At 36.3% G+C, this 16606-nt stretch overlaps 1 protein-coding gene across 2 annotated transcripts in view; it reads left to right on the top strand.

Annotated features, from left to right (window-relative positions):
• The window catches only part of TSG101 (tumor susceptibility 101), a 37229-nt gene extending 22891 nt beyond the window's left edge, over positions 1–14338 (top strand). For both annotated transcript variants that reach the window (XM_083362153.1, XM_083362152.1), the window contains 3 exons: positions 9832–10034; positions 12044–12283; positions 13878–14338. In XM_083362153.1, coding sequence (XP_083218279.1) covers positions 9832–10034; positions 12044–12283; positions 13878–13967 — 533 coding nt within the window. In that variant the 3' untranslated portion in view covers positions 13968–14338. The remainder of the gene's footprint in view (positions 1–9831; positions 10035–12043; positions 12284–13877) is intronic.
• Positions 14339–16606: the final 2268 nt, after the last annotated feature.

The following is a 16606-nucleotide window of genomic DNA, read 5'->3' as shown; positions in this document are numbered from 1 at the left end:
CAGCATTGCATGTTAGAACATTTGTTGCACTTTTCAAACAGTGGAGGATTATTTAAATATAATGGGAAGATCAAATGAAGATCTAGTTTCTGACACATTGGTTTTTGAAAATACTTTATTTAGTTAAAAATTTAAACAATTCTGTTTCACAATTGTGAATAGTGGCTGGTTTAAATGTAGTGTTCCCAATTTAATACACATAACTAATTAAGCTAGAAATACTATTCTAATCCCACACATTCTTCTCCACTTTTATGCCTTTTGTACCAGCTTTGATCCAAATCACAATATCTATTACTACTGAACTGTGGTTTGAAATTGTTTCATTTACTGAGCTCTTAATTAATAATATGCCTTGAACCATATCTATTTTTGGCATAATGGAAAATTGGTTTAAAAATGGGGACTAAAGAATTGCTTCTCCTTTGAAATTGGGGGAGCAATTGTTCTAGTTATGAGAGCACTTAGACTAGTAAAGAAGTGTTTAAATGATTCATTTTCCTACTGCATGCAAAATGGTATCATATACTTCTTAGAGCAGTTATGATACTTGTAAAAAGGTATTTTAAATGACAGGGTCTACAAAAATATTGTTGCTATGGTTTTGTTAACTCTGAGTGAGTACATCTTTTGTGATAATTAAAATGAAATTACATCTTTTTCCTGTCCATATTCCCACTAAGATAGCAAAAGCACTTGAGAGTTTTTTGTTTGTTGTGCTTGAAGAAAATCTTTATTTGATTCCAAATGCAGAAAGGTAGATGTTCTGCTTATCCCAAAGATGTTGTTGAAATGTTTGGCAGTAGCTCTATAAGAGAATTGTGCCACTTTGTGCTTTGGCATCATTGATCTGAACCAGAATTTGCTTTGAAGGAAGGGAAGTACAATTTTAGAAGTAAGGAAGGAAAATTTAAAATACAGAGATGTGTATTTTCCCCCCCCAAAAAAACCAAAAAACTGACTGTGCAATAACAATTTAGGTATTAAGGAGGAAATGATTTTGCGAAACAAATTAAAAACAAGACTAATTTTGTGTTTCAATATTGAATTCGATTTACACTGCATTTATATGGTATTGTGACTAACGTTCTTAACAAGCAAGAGGGAATTCAATATTAATCATTTATGTCAATTTCTGAAGTGAATTCCTTACTCAAAAGACTTCCAAGTCTGCTGAGCCTCTAAGAGAGAGAGGAACTTTGAAAGCTTCATTCCGTAATGAACTGTCTGACTGCAAGTAAGACAACAGGAATAGAATGTAGAAGACCGAGCTATGGAGATTGCATCTTTTAAATATTAACTTCATAGAGTGAAACACTTGAGCAGATTTATTTTATGTAATTCATCTTAAATATCTCTGAGGTTTCCAGCCAGATGAGAATTACACTACCTGTGAGAGCAAATAGGACTGTGTTCAAATGTGAATGGCATGCTTAATTTTTTCCAATGAGAGTTTAGCAGCACAACTGTTGAAAACCGCAGTTTTCAGACTACCTTTTGTATCTTTGCTTGTAAAAGAGCATTTAAGCTCCAGTATTTTGTCAGGGTTTATCTTTCATAAACTATTGACATTGGACACCTGTTTGAATCATCTGGTTTCTATAATTAGGAGGGTTCTGTTTTAAAAATAATAAAACATTAGCCTTTATTTTCTTGTACTGTGTGATATTAGTGGGCATCTAGTAATATCCTGCAACTTCTTTTTCTCCAAATCCTGTTTTGAGGCCATTAAAAATCATGTGCTGACATGGCACTTAGTCTAATATCAGTTATACTGGAAATGGTTGCATTTTCAATTATGTTGGATACCATGAAAATAAAGCAACCATATGCTATTACAAAAGCTGAAAGTAAATGTTGGCGCCAGTGTTTAGTGGCCATTATTTATGGCTAAACGTAATGGCTTTGATTCAAACTTGCTTTTACCAGGGCTTGAAAATGCCTTCCATTTGCCTATGGTAGTCTCCTGATTTTTCCCCTCGGAGTATTCATCACTGCGATCCACTCTTGGGATACATGTTTGCCAAAGTGACTTTGTGTAGGAGGGGCACTGGGCTCTGCAAAGAAGGAAGAGATGGGGGTTGATCTGTTTTACAAATACAGTGGATTACTCTTCTTTGGAGAATAATTTGTTTAAATAATTAGAAGTTGGTGTTTCACAGTCACAACCACTGAATATATATTTACATTTGGTTAATCTGTATAAAATCATTGAAACAACTACAGTGAAGGTGAATGTACATGTCCCAAAATACTATTGCAGGTTCCAATCTGGGTCGGTCACCAGGACCAAGGATTTGGTCCTCTGAGCTTTCAGACCCGTTCTGGAGCCCATCTTCAGGAAACTGCTCTCTATCTCAGAAGACTAAACCTCTGGTCCCGATGACCGACCCAGATTGGATCCTGCAAACAACTACAGTGTTCATTCTTTGTGAATAAGCAATACTGCCATCAAGTAAAAGACCTATTATTGCATTTAAATATTAGTGAATACTTTCTCTGTTCACAACCAATATGATATTCTAAATATCTAAGATTTCAATAATAGACATATGTTTGGCAGATAATTACCTACCGCAGTTTGCCAATAGCGTGTTTCATAGGATTTCCTTGGTGAGCAGACTTCCTTACAAATGCCACCATTTTAGTTCACTATAGCACTACTGAGAAACTGGTTTATACTAGTATTGTTTTTTAAAAAGATTTCTGTATCCTGTACATAAAAGAAAATGTGATTGTTATATATTGTCCAGGTTCCTAACCTCACAGGACAACTACTTTATATTCTATTGGTGATGGGACGAAAGGAGGAGACGCTGTATTAGTGGTATAGCACATGTTGTGCATGCATAATGTCTCAGATTCCGTTTCTGGCATTTCTAGCTAAATGTAGCAGGTAGTAGAGTCGGACTACAGTTTGATAGTTCAAAGCCAGGCAATCTGGCCAATGCTGGGATAGATGGAGAAGTGGTTGGGCTTGTCACTGTTTCTCTGTGTTCCTAAATCTCATCTATAAAGAGATCACGTGTAGAGCTTTAGGTTCAGCCCAAGTGAAAACTTTAAAAATAAAAACCACTGTTTCAAGCTTGAGATAGGTCATGTTGAACTTGAAACAGTTTGGATTTGAAATGTTTGGTGTTATTGATGAAGTTCTTTTAAGTTTTTATTTGAAAGAGGGTGAAGAATAAACTTGGTGGCATTCTGGGATGGATGATGGTATTTAGCTGAAATAAATATTCATATGCCACAAATAGTTTATTTTTAAAAATGTAAGATGATTTTGCATTTGCTAAGAAATTTTGGGAGATGTGGCAGGAAAAGATTGTTGTTTAGTCTTCAGTTCAGGACCACCTTCTTATTAGCTAAATCCAGTAAATATTTTATATCTCCCAAATAGTTTTCTCTCTTAAGAGATGAGTTTTATAAATACTTGAGCTCTTCTGGGCAGGTTAGGAGAAGATGAAGCAGAAATCAAGATACTGTGTTTTTCCCCCCCAGAAAATAATTCCCATTAAAAGAAATATAATTGTTCCTATTTATTTTTTTAGCAAACAGGCAGATAAAAACTTTATTCACCATAATGCTTTAGGTGTTTCCACAGATCAGTTTTGTAGACTGAAAATGCTGCATATGACAGTGGCTGTTAATTTGGATTTATAGATGTTCTCCCTTTCTTAAGGACCAAGGATATTTCAGGCCAGAGCAAATTAATGAAGGAATCAATAGTGATGGCTTGTTGTCAGTCTTCTTTCTTTTAGATTAGAAAAGAGACTTTATTGTACCAAGAGAGTCTCAAGACTATTTCATTCTGAACTTGAATTAAGGAAAGACTTAGCACGTACATTCTTTGGAACTCAGCAAGTCACCTGTTCAGCAATTCCTGTCTAGATTTACAACTTTAAATGTACTTCACTCTCTTACATAGAATTTCTGCCATGGATAGCAATTTAATCTATTTAGGTTAAATTGAGAAAATAATCGACTGGTGTTAATATTTTAAGAGAAAAAAATCTATCTTATGAGTGATACATATTCACATTCTATTAAATGTCAGTTTATTCAGCAGCCAAGTTCAGTGTTGGAGGCTGTTTTTCTTTTGGGCTTAATTTGTAGTCTCTATACTGTAAGGTCACAGTACCTTAAGGTCACTTCTGAAATCAGATTCCATATGGTAAAGGTTAAATGTTTCAAGCATTCCTTGTAATAAAATGGCTGCGTGCCATAGTATCTTCTTAGTGCGTGGCTAATTATGGAAGAAGGAAGGAGAAAATGTTAAGACTCATATTCTTAAAGGAGTAAACCAAAATATTTTTTTTCTTTTTTGGAATATATAATTTCCCTTGTATTTTTGCACTTTCAACCCTTTTTTAGACATATAAATTACTCTACACACACAAACACACATATAACTTTATATATAATAATTTTTGTGGCCTTCAATTTGAGTTGTATGCAAGGGCTTCATAAATATGCAATTGTGACTAAAAATTAAATGTGTTTTTGTCCTGACAGTATAGAGATTGCATAGTATAGTACAGCTTTAGATGGTATCTATCTTAAGCTAAAAAGCTGACATTCTCTGATGAGAATTGTTTTTTCACCGTCCTTTGCACTGCCAAGGATGGACAAGAGGAAAATCTATGCGAGAAAATTCTGACATGCAAGCTGATGTTGTTTAGCTGTAAAAATAGTCTAGTGCAGTTGCTGGGGACAGAAGGTTACTGTGTGTATGTTAGGGGGAAGAGGAATCAGAACGGCATGCTATAAATAAGAGTTGGAATGGTTCTTGCACAGAACAGCCATGTCTTCTCCAAACTGGTGTGGAGACCTGAAAACAGATGTGCCTGCTTTGGTGTGATATTGTCTTCAGGACCCTGCACATTCCAAAACACTTTCTCCAAATGACACTATGTGTGAAGCATTTTGTTTGCTGTATGGCTTTTGGGGTAGTGAATTTATTCTCAATCATGAGTGCCCGACTCTTAGGATATTTACAGACTTCATTGCTTGAGATGTTTGGATTTATTTTGCTACCTGTCTTATTTTGCTGTCTGTCTGATTTATGGTTGCTCTCTCTGAAACATAATTCTGCTTGTTCTAGACCGGGGTAGGCAACCTCGGCTCTTTTATGACTCATGGACTTCAACTCCCAGAATTCCTGAGCCAGCTGGGAGTTGAAGTCCATGAGTCATAAAAGAGCCGAGGTTGCCTACCCCTTGTCTAGACTTTGGTGATGTATATAGTTTTTGAGAGTAGAAATTACATCCTGGGTTTACTGGCTGTTTTGTTTTCGTTTCTCGTAGGTAGCTTAGGTTTCTATTAGGTAGCTTAACTGAGGAATGTAAAAGTGATTAAGTAATAATACCTTCATTTATTCTGTTGCATTTATTGGCAAAATGTGTATATTGTACTAAGAGAGACGTTAGTCTCTGGTGACAATATTAGGGACCTAGTGGCACCTTTTCTGGCGGAAAAGTATTTATTGAAAGGCAGAAGTTTTTATGAGCTACAGCTCACTCCATAGGAGTATTATGTCTGTTTGTATTTATTCTAGTTTTGGTACATTTCATGGATTTGCATTCCATCTGGCTGAACTTGATGCTTTGTTGTCATCAGTAAAACTGGATCAATTCCCAGGAGGAATTATTAAAAGAAAGAAACAGAACTCCGCTGGTTGTTACATACAGCTCACACCTCAAACCACTCAAATGCATTAGCGACAAGCTACAGTCATTGTAGCCACCCAACATGAAGCAAATGTTCACAAGCAACATAAAAAAACAACATGGGAACCAGACCACGCAAAAAAGACACGTGTCTGTTTTGCATCCCCACCCCCCACCCCCATTCTATCCATCACGGGCCCCAAGAAGTATACCTGCCAGACTGAAGGCACTTAAATGCCATCATTTGCTAGCAATACCTTTCTGGATTCTGCCTAGAACAGATGGGTCAAACTTTGTTCAAATGAATTAATGAGCACAAGTTTGTCATTAGAACTGAGAACAAGAACAAAGCATTTCAACCTCTCAGGGCACTCCATAGGAGACCTCTGTGAAAGGAAAAAAAAATATCGTAGTAACTCTTTCTGTATAAATCAAACATATTTCTTTGATAGTCAATTAAAATAAAGGCCGGTGTCTGCTGAGAAATACTTAGAAAAAGAAAGAACTGTGACCTTTGCAGTAGATGGTGAAAGTTGTGCTTGGCACATATTTCCTCATGTAAATGGAATATAGGACAAGAAAATAGAAGAACTGGGTCTTGCTGACGGATAAACCTTTTGCAGTGACATGTGTAGAGACGATAGTCAGGAAAGTAGTGGTAAGAACAAGGACAGGGAAGAACAGGAAACTGGCTTGGTAACCGGGGCAACAGAACAAGAACAAGGAACTAGTTCCAGAAAGTCATGTGTTGATGGTTTTAACAAGAAAAGGGAAATGGCACAGTGCTAAGGTATAAAGCCTGTCTCAGAGATGAGGGCATTGCCATTTGGCCACTAAGCCGTCACACTTAATGACTGCTTGTCCATTTGGCCCTTATTGCAATAAGCTGTTGAAATTTAAATACTGAATTTGTGTGTTAACCTCTGGATCTTAAAAGTGAGACTTTTGCTGTGTGCTGCCTCTTCTTTCAGTTAAAAAAGTTTTTCCTCTGATCCCTCAGAGGACCTGTTTTTGGAAAAGTGTGAATTTTAACAGCCACATCAAACGTAATTTTTGAGCTGGGATACGTCAAAATGTTTCAGGCAATTTCAGAAGGTCTTAAGAAACACTGGTTTTTTAACACCTTACGATTGTTAACTGATACTGCAATTGTAGTCGTGTCTTCCATGTAACCTACATCCTTCTCCTCTCTTCCCCACACCTTACCTCAGTTTAAATCCTATATTAGTATCTACTCTATACATCTGATTTGTGAGCTACAGCTCACAAAGGATTATGCCTTTCGACAAAAACGGACTTCGTTCGTTAGCAAAAATGTTAGCAGAGTCCAGATTCTCTAAGGCAAAGGGTGGGTGAATTTGAAATACGATTATTACATGCAATTTTGCATTCACTCTGTTATTGTAAATCATGGTGCCCTTTTAAAAATAAGAGAAATTCTATATTGCAACTTTCTTTCCTTTTCTATTCCAATTGAATTTTATTTTTTGGTATCTAAGCACATTAATATTGTAACTCCAGCCACACTTTCTTGTGTGTAAAAGTGACTTGTTGAAAACATGCACAATTGACCTATATTGTTCTTTTTCTTTATTTGTTTTCAATGTTTGCCATTTGTTAGTCTTTTGCTTGGGAGCTTTAAAAAATTGTTAAAACCAATTTGGATGTCTTTATTTGCCCGTACAAATAGAATGCATCTAGCAGCATTGTCGGCCTCAGTTCCTCCACTTCATTTCATTCTTCAAAATATGCATGTTCTTTAAAGTATTACAATAAAACGGTTAATATCAAGTAGTGTAAAAATGGTGGTTTTTCATGATGAAATTAACTTTATGAGATTTTCAGTATGTTTCCTGGCAAACTGAATGCTCTATCCAATATACTCTGTAACTTGTATTTTTAATACACTGCATAATATTGGTATTTGGGGAAAATTATATTTATTGGTGGAAAATGTGTAACATTCTTCTAAAAATGTTTAATTGATGTAACATTTGTTATGCCGAAGGATTTCTTAGTTTGATACCAATTTTCAGAGTTCTTTGTATATGGCAGGCTTGCTTATTTTCAAGAGAAGAGATTTTAGGGAAAAATGATCAGCATGATGGACATTCAGAATCTCGACTAAACTTTTTTCCTAAGAATCAAAATGAAAGTATGAAAAAGAATAAGAATACTTTGATATCTGCTGAAATTCATAAATTAACTTTAAATGCATTGAAAAGAATATAGAAACTGTACTGTTCAACCATCCTTCATTAGATTCCGAACCTGAAGATTTTATATTCAGTTTTGTTGCACACCATTAAAACCTGAATTTAGAAAAGTGAAAGCCAGAAGAAAGAAAATTTTTAAAATGAATCATAGCATATTCTTCAGCATCATGTGAAGTTCAAAATGAAGTAAATAAGAAATTTGGATCAGAATCTGTGGCCCTGAAAGTCGATTTCAATCTGAAGATCAAACCAGAAAAAAACGAAGTTGACAAGAAAGAATGGAAATTACAGGAAGAATAGACATTTTCAGTAATTCACTAATTTTTTTGTTGAGTGGACACTTCAAAAATATTGGTTTTGTATTGATAATTGGTATTACTAGAATGGACATATCAGAATCCCTTTCATAATCTGGATGCTGCTTCAACATTGGAAACATCTTAAAAGAAACAAAAAGGACTCATGTTTTTGAAAAAAGGCTGTGATTTAGAAGACATATGTTAATATTAAGAACATTTATGGATGCTGCAAACTCAGACTACATGTGAAACCTGTGGCACTTGTGAGTTGGTGTGTTAAGGTAAAATACAATTTTTATCATAAAGTGCTGTTCCTAATTCTTGCTATTTTGGATACTGTTGTAATACATGTAACTTAACTTTTTAAAAAACATTTAACTGAAAAAAAACCTTTTGTAAATGATACCTATTAAGAAACGGGGCATTTGTTACAAACTCTGATATCTAAGAAAACTCCTTAGTCAATGTTATTGGACAGGAGATGATGGAAAAACTTAGGACTGAAACGTGGTGTGTGAGAAGAAGAATTAAAATAAGAAAAATCATTTGTGCATGACAAATACCTGGCATCACATGTCAAATGATCATAATATTTGCCCTGTAGCTTTTTATGACTAGTATGGAAACAAAAGAAAATTTGTATAAAAATAAAGTAGTGTTTCTTTGTTTTCATCAAACAATAATTATCAGCAATAGTCTGAGATGGGCACATCTTACATTTTCCTAATAAAAATTTATATTTATGGTGTATCCACCTACATCTGAATAATTCAGGTGCACCAGATGCTTATAAAGTTTGCATTTCTAAGAAAGGCCTGCTATTTTATCACCATAAATTAATAAATATATGGAAGCCTAATGAGTCTTTTTGCTCTAGATGAAATCTCCTAGAGAATTTAGAGGTTTTTATAATTCATTTAAGGGATGCGGTGGCTCAGTGGGTTAGGACGCTGACCTTGTCGATCAGAAGGTTGGCGGGTCGAATCCCCAGTGCCGCGTAACAGAGTGAGCGCCTGTTACTCGTCCCAGCTTCTGCCAACCTACCAGTTCGAAAGCACATAAAAATGCAAGTAGAAAAATAGGGACCACTACGGTGGGAAGGTAACAGCGTTCCGTGTGCCTTTGGCATCCAGTCATGCTGGCCACATGACCACGGAGACGTCCTCGGACAAGCGCTGGCTCTTCAGCTTTGAAACAGAGATGAGCACCGGCCCCTAGATTTGGAAACAACTAGCACGCGTGTGCGGGGGAACCTTTACCTTTATAATTCAGTTATAAACTATGATGAGATAGGTAAACCCGTGTTAAATTGGCTAGGGATACATTTGTTGTTAAATACATTGAAAGTTCACAGATATACCTTCTAAAGCAGGGGTGTCAAACTCGATCACGTAACATGACGTATCGAGACGGTTTTTTGCCTTTGTGGAGTCGGGATGGGCGTGGCCTGAGCGTGACGCATCCGGCCCATGGGCCGCCAGTTTCACACCCCTGTTCTAAAGTATGACTTTTGCAAGTATGACTTTTGCAAGTTAGCACAAGGTGGTATTTCTTTTTTTTTTCCCTTTAAAGTATGCAGAGGTTATGTCTAAGGGTCTGTTTGAGGACATTGATAGCAGCATTTCTGTGACTATGAATTTTATTCTGCAGGTCCCAGCAGGGATGGCACAATTAGTGAAGATACTATTCGAGCTTCCCTTATCTCAGCAGTCAGTGATAAATTGAGATGGCGAATGAAAGAAGAAATGGATCGTGCTCAGGCAGAGCTGAATGCCTTGAAGCGCACAGAAGAGGATCTGAAAAAGGGTCATCAGAAGCTTGAAGAGATGGTGACTCGTCTAGACCAAGAAGTGGTAAGCAGGAGGAAAGACTCTTTCCTGAATAATTCTGGTTGTGCAAAGTACTTGTACCTTTTTTTTTCTTTTATCTACTTCTACTGCTTAGGGCACTTGGTGAGAAAGACAAATTGGAAAAAAAATCATACGTGAATGATACATTTCTATTTTTTCCGACTTTTAAATTGTAGAGATCTAGTAACTACAGTTACGTATGTGGTATTGACAAGCCCAGTGAAAAGGAAAGATCATTTACTGAGGCATCTGGATAGAAATAAAACACTTGGTCTGGGAAGTAAAGATTCCCTGTGAAAGAGATGCTTTTTCTTATGCTTCGATGCTTTTCCTTTCATATTTCGTCATGTAAATCTATACGTTGTGGTTGCATCTGGAATGCTGTTGCAGATCTTTATCTCATAAGCAGTGATGGACAGGTTGAACCATGCTTAGTAACACCCATGTTCTGTGAACTGCACGGGTTCCCATTTGGCTTTCGGATGTGCTCCAAAGTGCAGGTTGTCATCTGTAAACTCCTTCCTGGCAAAACGCCTAGTCATCTGAGGAACCATCTGTTTCCTTCGGCCTCTGCCCATCCGGTAAAATCTTATAGAGTTAACTCACTCCTGGTCCCATTAAGTAAGCAGTATTACCATCAGAAGCCAGGAGGCAGGCCTTCTGCATTGCAGCACCCATCCTCCAGAACAGTATCCCCTTGACCGCTCTCCTCAACTTTTAAAGATCTTTGAAAAGGGGCTTCTTGTCTGTTTTTTAAGCTTTCCAGCAGAGGAGAGAGTTTTATTTATAGTTAAGCCACCCCAGATTGTTAAAGTTGCATGGCCTGGAAACTGATAATTAATAAATAATAAATACATCTCAAAAATAATATTATGGAGAGGATAGAATGGGGGAAAATTATAGCAAAAATCTCTTTATCACAGTAGACAATCGTTAAGCCCCCTTGAAACATCTATAGGATATAGATGTTAGGTCAAATGGATATTGCACAATGTTATTAAACAGGGAACTTTTATATACTTAAAAATATATTTTAAAATCTGGGGAATCTTGGAAGGAAGCACGTGAGCATGTGTTGTTGTAAAAAGGTAAGCTGAAATCATTTTTGCTTTATAACATGCATGTGATGTACCCGGAATCTGAAGGAGCAGTTTTTAATTATTTAGGGAGTTCACATATCTATAATGAAACAGTGATTCCATCAGAGTGGGCAGGCCCAATGGGAAAAACACACTGTTCCTAAACAAGGGACTGAGCAAAAAATGGATCATGACAAATTGATGAAATATTGCAATGAGGTGAGGCAGTTATGGAAATTAAATCTTACGTTAGGAATTATTAAGAAGGGCATTGAAAATTATTTTTATAATAATATGCTTTTATAGAAGTATAAGGGCCAGACTGCTGCATTTTAGAATGGCTTTTGTAACATTGGAAAAAAGTAGAAAAAATGCAGTCATACTCAAATATATTTGAGATCTAGAGTAGTATCTAGTGAGTTAAAGGAAAAGTATGAATAAAAGAGTTTATGATAAAGGCTTATAAATTTATGGGGGCATTGAAAAAATTGATGGATATATATTTTATATATAAGAATAGTAGCAATGTGCATGGGGCTATCAGTCTGATATCACTACTGAATCATAGAGGAAAATAGTTGATTTAGGAAATACAGGATTTAATTCAAATCTATTAAGTCTCTTCTTAACTCCCTTGGGCTATTTTATATTAGTAATTGTACGTGACAGCCAGTGATTAAAAATGCCAGCCTAGAAATGGGATGACTTTGGGCTAGTTACTCTGTCTCAGCCTTGGGAAAAAGTCAGTGGCAAACCAGTTCCCCAGAAGGTTGCCGAGAAAACTGCAGGGACTTGTCTAGTGAAGACTGACTTAAAGGAGCAGCCACTAAAAAAAAAAGGGACACTACTCAGCAGCCAAAGGTGAAATTTAGACCGTCAATTTTAAATGGATGTAAAGTCATTTTAAAACAAGTTGTCTGTGTGTCTGTCTAGGCTGAAGTTGACAAAAACATTGATCTCCTGAAAAAGAAAGATGAGGAGTTAAGTTCTGCCTTGGAAAAAATGGAAAGCCAGACAGAAAACAATGACATAGACGAAGTTATTGTTCCTACGGCACCACTTTACAAACAGATACTGAACTTGTATGCGGAGGAAAATGCTATTGAAGATACCATCTTCTATCTGGGGGAAGCACTGAGGCGTGGAGTTATAGACCTTGACATCTTTCTCAAGGTAGCTTTAATGAAGTAACCAAAGATACATGACTATACTGGCAGTTCCACTTCTCCACATTAATTCTGAACTTTAATGCTATTTATTAAGTGTGATATACAAGTGCACGTTTATTTTCCTGATCCAATATGGTACGCAGATAGTAATTTTGGACCCACCGTCCACATGGTAACTAGAAAGATATAAGCATATGTAGCAATAACTTGCTCTGCATTTCATCTTCTGTTTGTTTAGTTTCTCTCTCCCATATTTTTCTTTCGGGTTTCCCCCCCACACACACACACACACTAATTTACTTTGTTACTGACTTTGCCAGCAGTACTCTGCCAGTAATTAATTCTCTGCTCCTGGCTATTCAGATTATAATCTTGCTACTTTTCAGTGGAATACTTAGTATCCATGTGTATCCATACATACACTGAAGTTCCAGAGAGGTACCGTATTTTATGAATCTGTCTTAGCTCGGCTTGGCTTGGTGGTTGGCACTTTCTACTATCTTTTGTTAATAAAATAGAAGCTCTCTCAACAGAGATCTATTGAGAGAAGAAAGTGGAATCACCAAAGCAAAATCGGTAGGAACAGTAGTTTATTCATACATCCTTTATAGCAACACTGTGCTTTATTTAAAAAAAGCATCTTCTGTTTCTTTGTGCAGAGGTAGTACAGTCAGTTAAAGACAGGGAAATAATGGATTTAGGTGGTATCTTTATTTACATCTCTCAATGAGTGTTCTCTAAAATTGGGACTACAACTTCCAGAATTCTGTGATAATATAGCCAGTTATAACTGCTGCTTCATTAAGCTAATGCATGCCAAATTGGTATTTGAAAACACTATAGAACAGGCAATTCTCAACTTAAAAACATTGTTTAATGACCATTTGAAATCACAAAAAAGTGATTTATGACCATGCTTACTATTGTTGCAGCATCCCCATGGTCACATGATCATAATTTGGGCATTTGGCAAATGGTTCATATTTATGACAGTTGCAGTGTCCTGAGGTCACCTTTTGTGACCTCCTGACAAGCAAAGTCAATGAGGAAGCCAGATTCATTTAACAACCCTTCTACTAACTTAAGAACTGCATTAGTTCATTTAACAACTGTGGTAAGGAAGGTTGTAAAATGGGGCAAAACTTGCTTAATTACTGTCTCACTCAGCAACAGAAATTTTAGGCTCAATTGTGGTCATACGTTGAGGACTACCTGCATAGAAGTGATCCACATTTACATCGTAGAGTTGGTGCCTTAGAATATTGTCCCATTTCTGCTAATTAGAGCAGCTTCCTGTTGATTTTATGGCTTTATCAATATGTAGCTGATAATATAAAATGTCTTTTAGCAAAAACCACAATATACATTGTGCAAAGGGTAAACCACCTGAAATCATTGGGAAGTAAACTTAAAATCTATTGGGGAAGGAAAGGTACTAAAAATCAAACAGTTTTTCTTACACTAGATTTTATTTTGACAAGCTCTTTACAAAATGAAAATCTGAATTAGTAGTTGTATTTATTTATTTCAATATCTGAGTAATTGATGGTTTATCACTCTTCTGGGATTCATCCTAGATTTGTTTTACTTCTTTTCAGCATGTCCGTCTCTTGTCTCGCAAGCAATTCCAGCTGAGGGCGCTTATGCAGAAAGCAAGAAAGACTGCAGGACTTAGCGATCTCTACTAATCGATGGCATGAGGAAGTGTAGTGGGGGCCAAATGGTCATATTTTGAGTTTCCTTTGAATATGTAGGTGGGAAAAAATAAGTTATTACATCATCCAATTGTAAGATATTTTGAATGGATAATATATTTTTCTTTCTCTTCTTTTTGGTAAGGACTAGCTTTCATGAATGCACTTTCAATTTTCTGTAAACCTTTTATATTGGTGGACTGATAGCTAAATAAAATCCATTGCATAGCCTGTTTTGTGTGTGCTATTGACATTTGTGTAGTGTGCATGTCATTGTTTTCTTTAACATCTGCAGAATATAGTTGGAATTGTTATCTGTGAACTTCTAAGATCAACTTGTAATAAAAGCCTAGAAGATAACTGGAGGCTGAGATAAAACGTGTTTTACATTATTTAAAATTGTTTTATGATCTGATCCTTTGCATACATACATGGGAAATAAACCCATTTATGATTAGTAGACATTTCCTTGCATTAAAAAACACTATCACTTCTCCCCTATTAGCCATAAATATATTTGCTCATTATTAAATCACTTATTTTTTATTAGATTAATTCTTTAAGATGTCTCTTAAAATGTGCCATTAATTTGATGAATTAATAACAAATTTGATGGTGGCAATTAGCTTAAATTACTTTAAATAAAAACTATAAACAAGCAAACCAATGAAAGATTAATTCACTATTAGCTATGATTGAACTGTGAAGCAGCATTCCTATGCAACAGGAATCCTACGTGCTTGGATTCTCCCATATTCATCATGGACATTTAAACACTCAAACTGATTTTGTAAGAGGGAGAATTCATTTTCTTGTCTGATCACACTCTTTGCTCTGATGATGTATTTTATATATAGCCACCAATCGCACATATTAAATAACCAAATTCATACAACAAAATATATTAAAACCATGGAAAATAATATATATAAATAAATATATCTGAGAGTGCAATTCAATTTACTAACAATGCAGCCCTTTAGCAGGCTCTAGCCCAGTACTACCAGACCCCCAAAGCATAATGGCGCAACCAAGTCTTCAGGCCCTTCCTAAAGGCCAGAAGGGGTAGAGCAATTTTAAGTTCTAGGGCAGGCATGTCAAACTGCCGGTCTGCAGGCCAGATGCATCACACTGAAACCATGCCCACCCCATTGCCGGCAATGGGGAAAAAGTCCCAATACATTGCACAGTGTCATGTGACGTCGCGAGTTTGACATGCCTGTTCAAAGGGTGTGCATCAGCAGGAAAAGCTCTCTTCCTGGGTGCTGTCAGATGACATTCCTTCATGGATAGGATCTATAATATGCATCTCATGCTGGATTTGATGGAATGGGCGTCATTTATTGATGGAGTTGCCAGTCCCAATTGTGATTAGTAAGTGAGGACTACCTGTATAAATCAGGCAGGGAGGGCAAGAATATATGCACCACCCCCATCTTGAATCCTCCAGAAGTCATCCATAAACACAATCTATGCCATCTTGGTGCTGTAACTTGGAATGAATGGAACTTCAAACAGATCCACTTTCTTCTGGGTCCTTTGAAGTTGTGCATCTGCCACCTTCTCAACAAAAAGGGAAGGTTGCAGCTGGATGAAATTTAACCAGTACTTACATCCAAGGATTATCTCTTGAGAGGATGGATTACTTACTACTGCTTCAAGACAGGGCAAATCATCCTCTCCTGCAAAAAAGCATTCACTACTGCTTGAAACCAACATAAATATAAAAAACAGGTGGTAGCATTCACAGTAGCAACGGCCTTGCCCGCTTCTATGGGACCAACCTGCTGAAATTTCCCAGAAAACCAGGCAAGATCATACCTCAATAATTTCTATAGGTCCTGCCCAGCTGGAGTCCAACTATGACCTGATTTCAGCAACTTCATCTGCTAAATGCCTAGAATAAGTATGAATTACTGGTAAGAAGTATTTTGTTTTTAATAACATTTAAATAATGTCCTATTACTGGAAAAAACAGTTTCCAAAACCTGAACACTGTTTTTAGACAAACCTTCTATGACAACATTTTGTCAAGGGTGAAACTGGTAGCTACGTGCCTTTGCTTTCAGCTTGCCTTTAGATTAAGGGGAGGAGGTGTTACTTTCAAGTGGGTAAGAAGGAGAAACGAAACTTCAAGTCAGCTAAAGACCATAGGAGTCTGAAGCCTTGTCAAGGACACCAGAACAGGTGTGGATTTGAAGCAGATGGTTCCCATAACAAAGAGAACTTTTTAAGACATTGGGGATTTGGCTGGGAAAATTATTGTTATGTATATGAATTGGTGTTAGGACCTCAGAATTAGTTTTACTTTGATATAACCATGTAATGTATCCAATAAACAGTAAACTTTTCAGAAACTGAATGTAATGAGTTTTATTTGGATTCTCAAGCTGAATGTCGACACATTTAATATTTTAGCCTCCCACAAGCTCAGATAGGAATAGGAATCAAATATAAAATGTTTTATTAAATTTCCTCAATAAATGTATTGAGATTTGCTTTAACACAAGTCATAATGGTGATGTGTAAAGTTTGTGGATAGTTTATATAGTCTCTTTTCTATTTTGTAAATATTAATGGTTGTATTCAGAGTCTGCTGTTCATAGCAATATTCTTTTAAGATCAGTGTGGAA

The sequence above is a fragment of the Vipera ursinii genome (assembly GCF_947247035.1).
Source record: "Vipera ursinii genome assembly, chromosome: 1".
Lineage (NCBI taxonomy): Eukaryota > Metazoa > Chordata > Lepidosauria > Squamata > Viperidae > Vipera > Vipera ursinii.
This window is presented reverse-complemented; position numbering and strand designations above follow the sequence as displayed.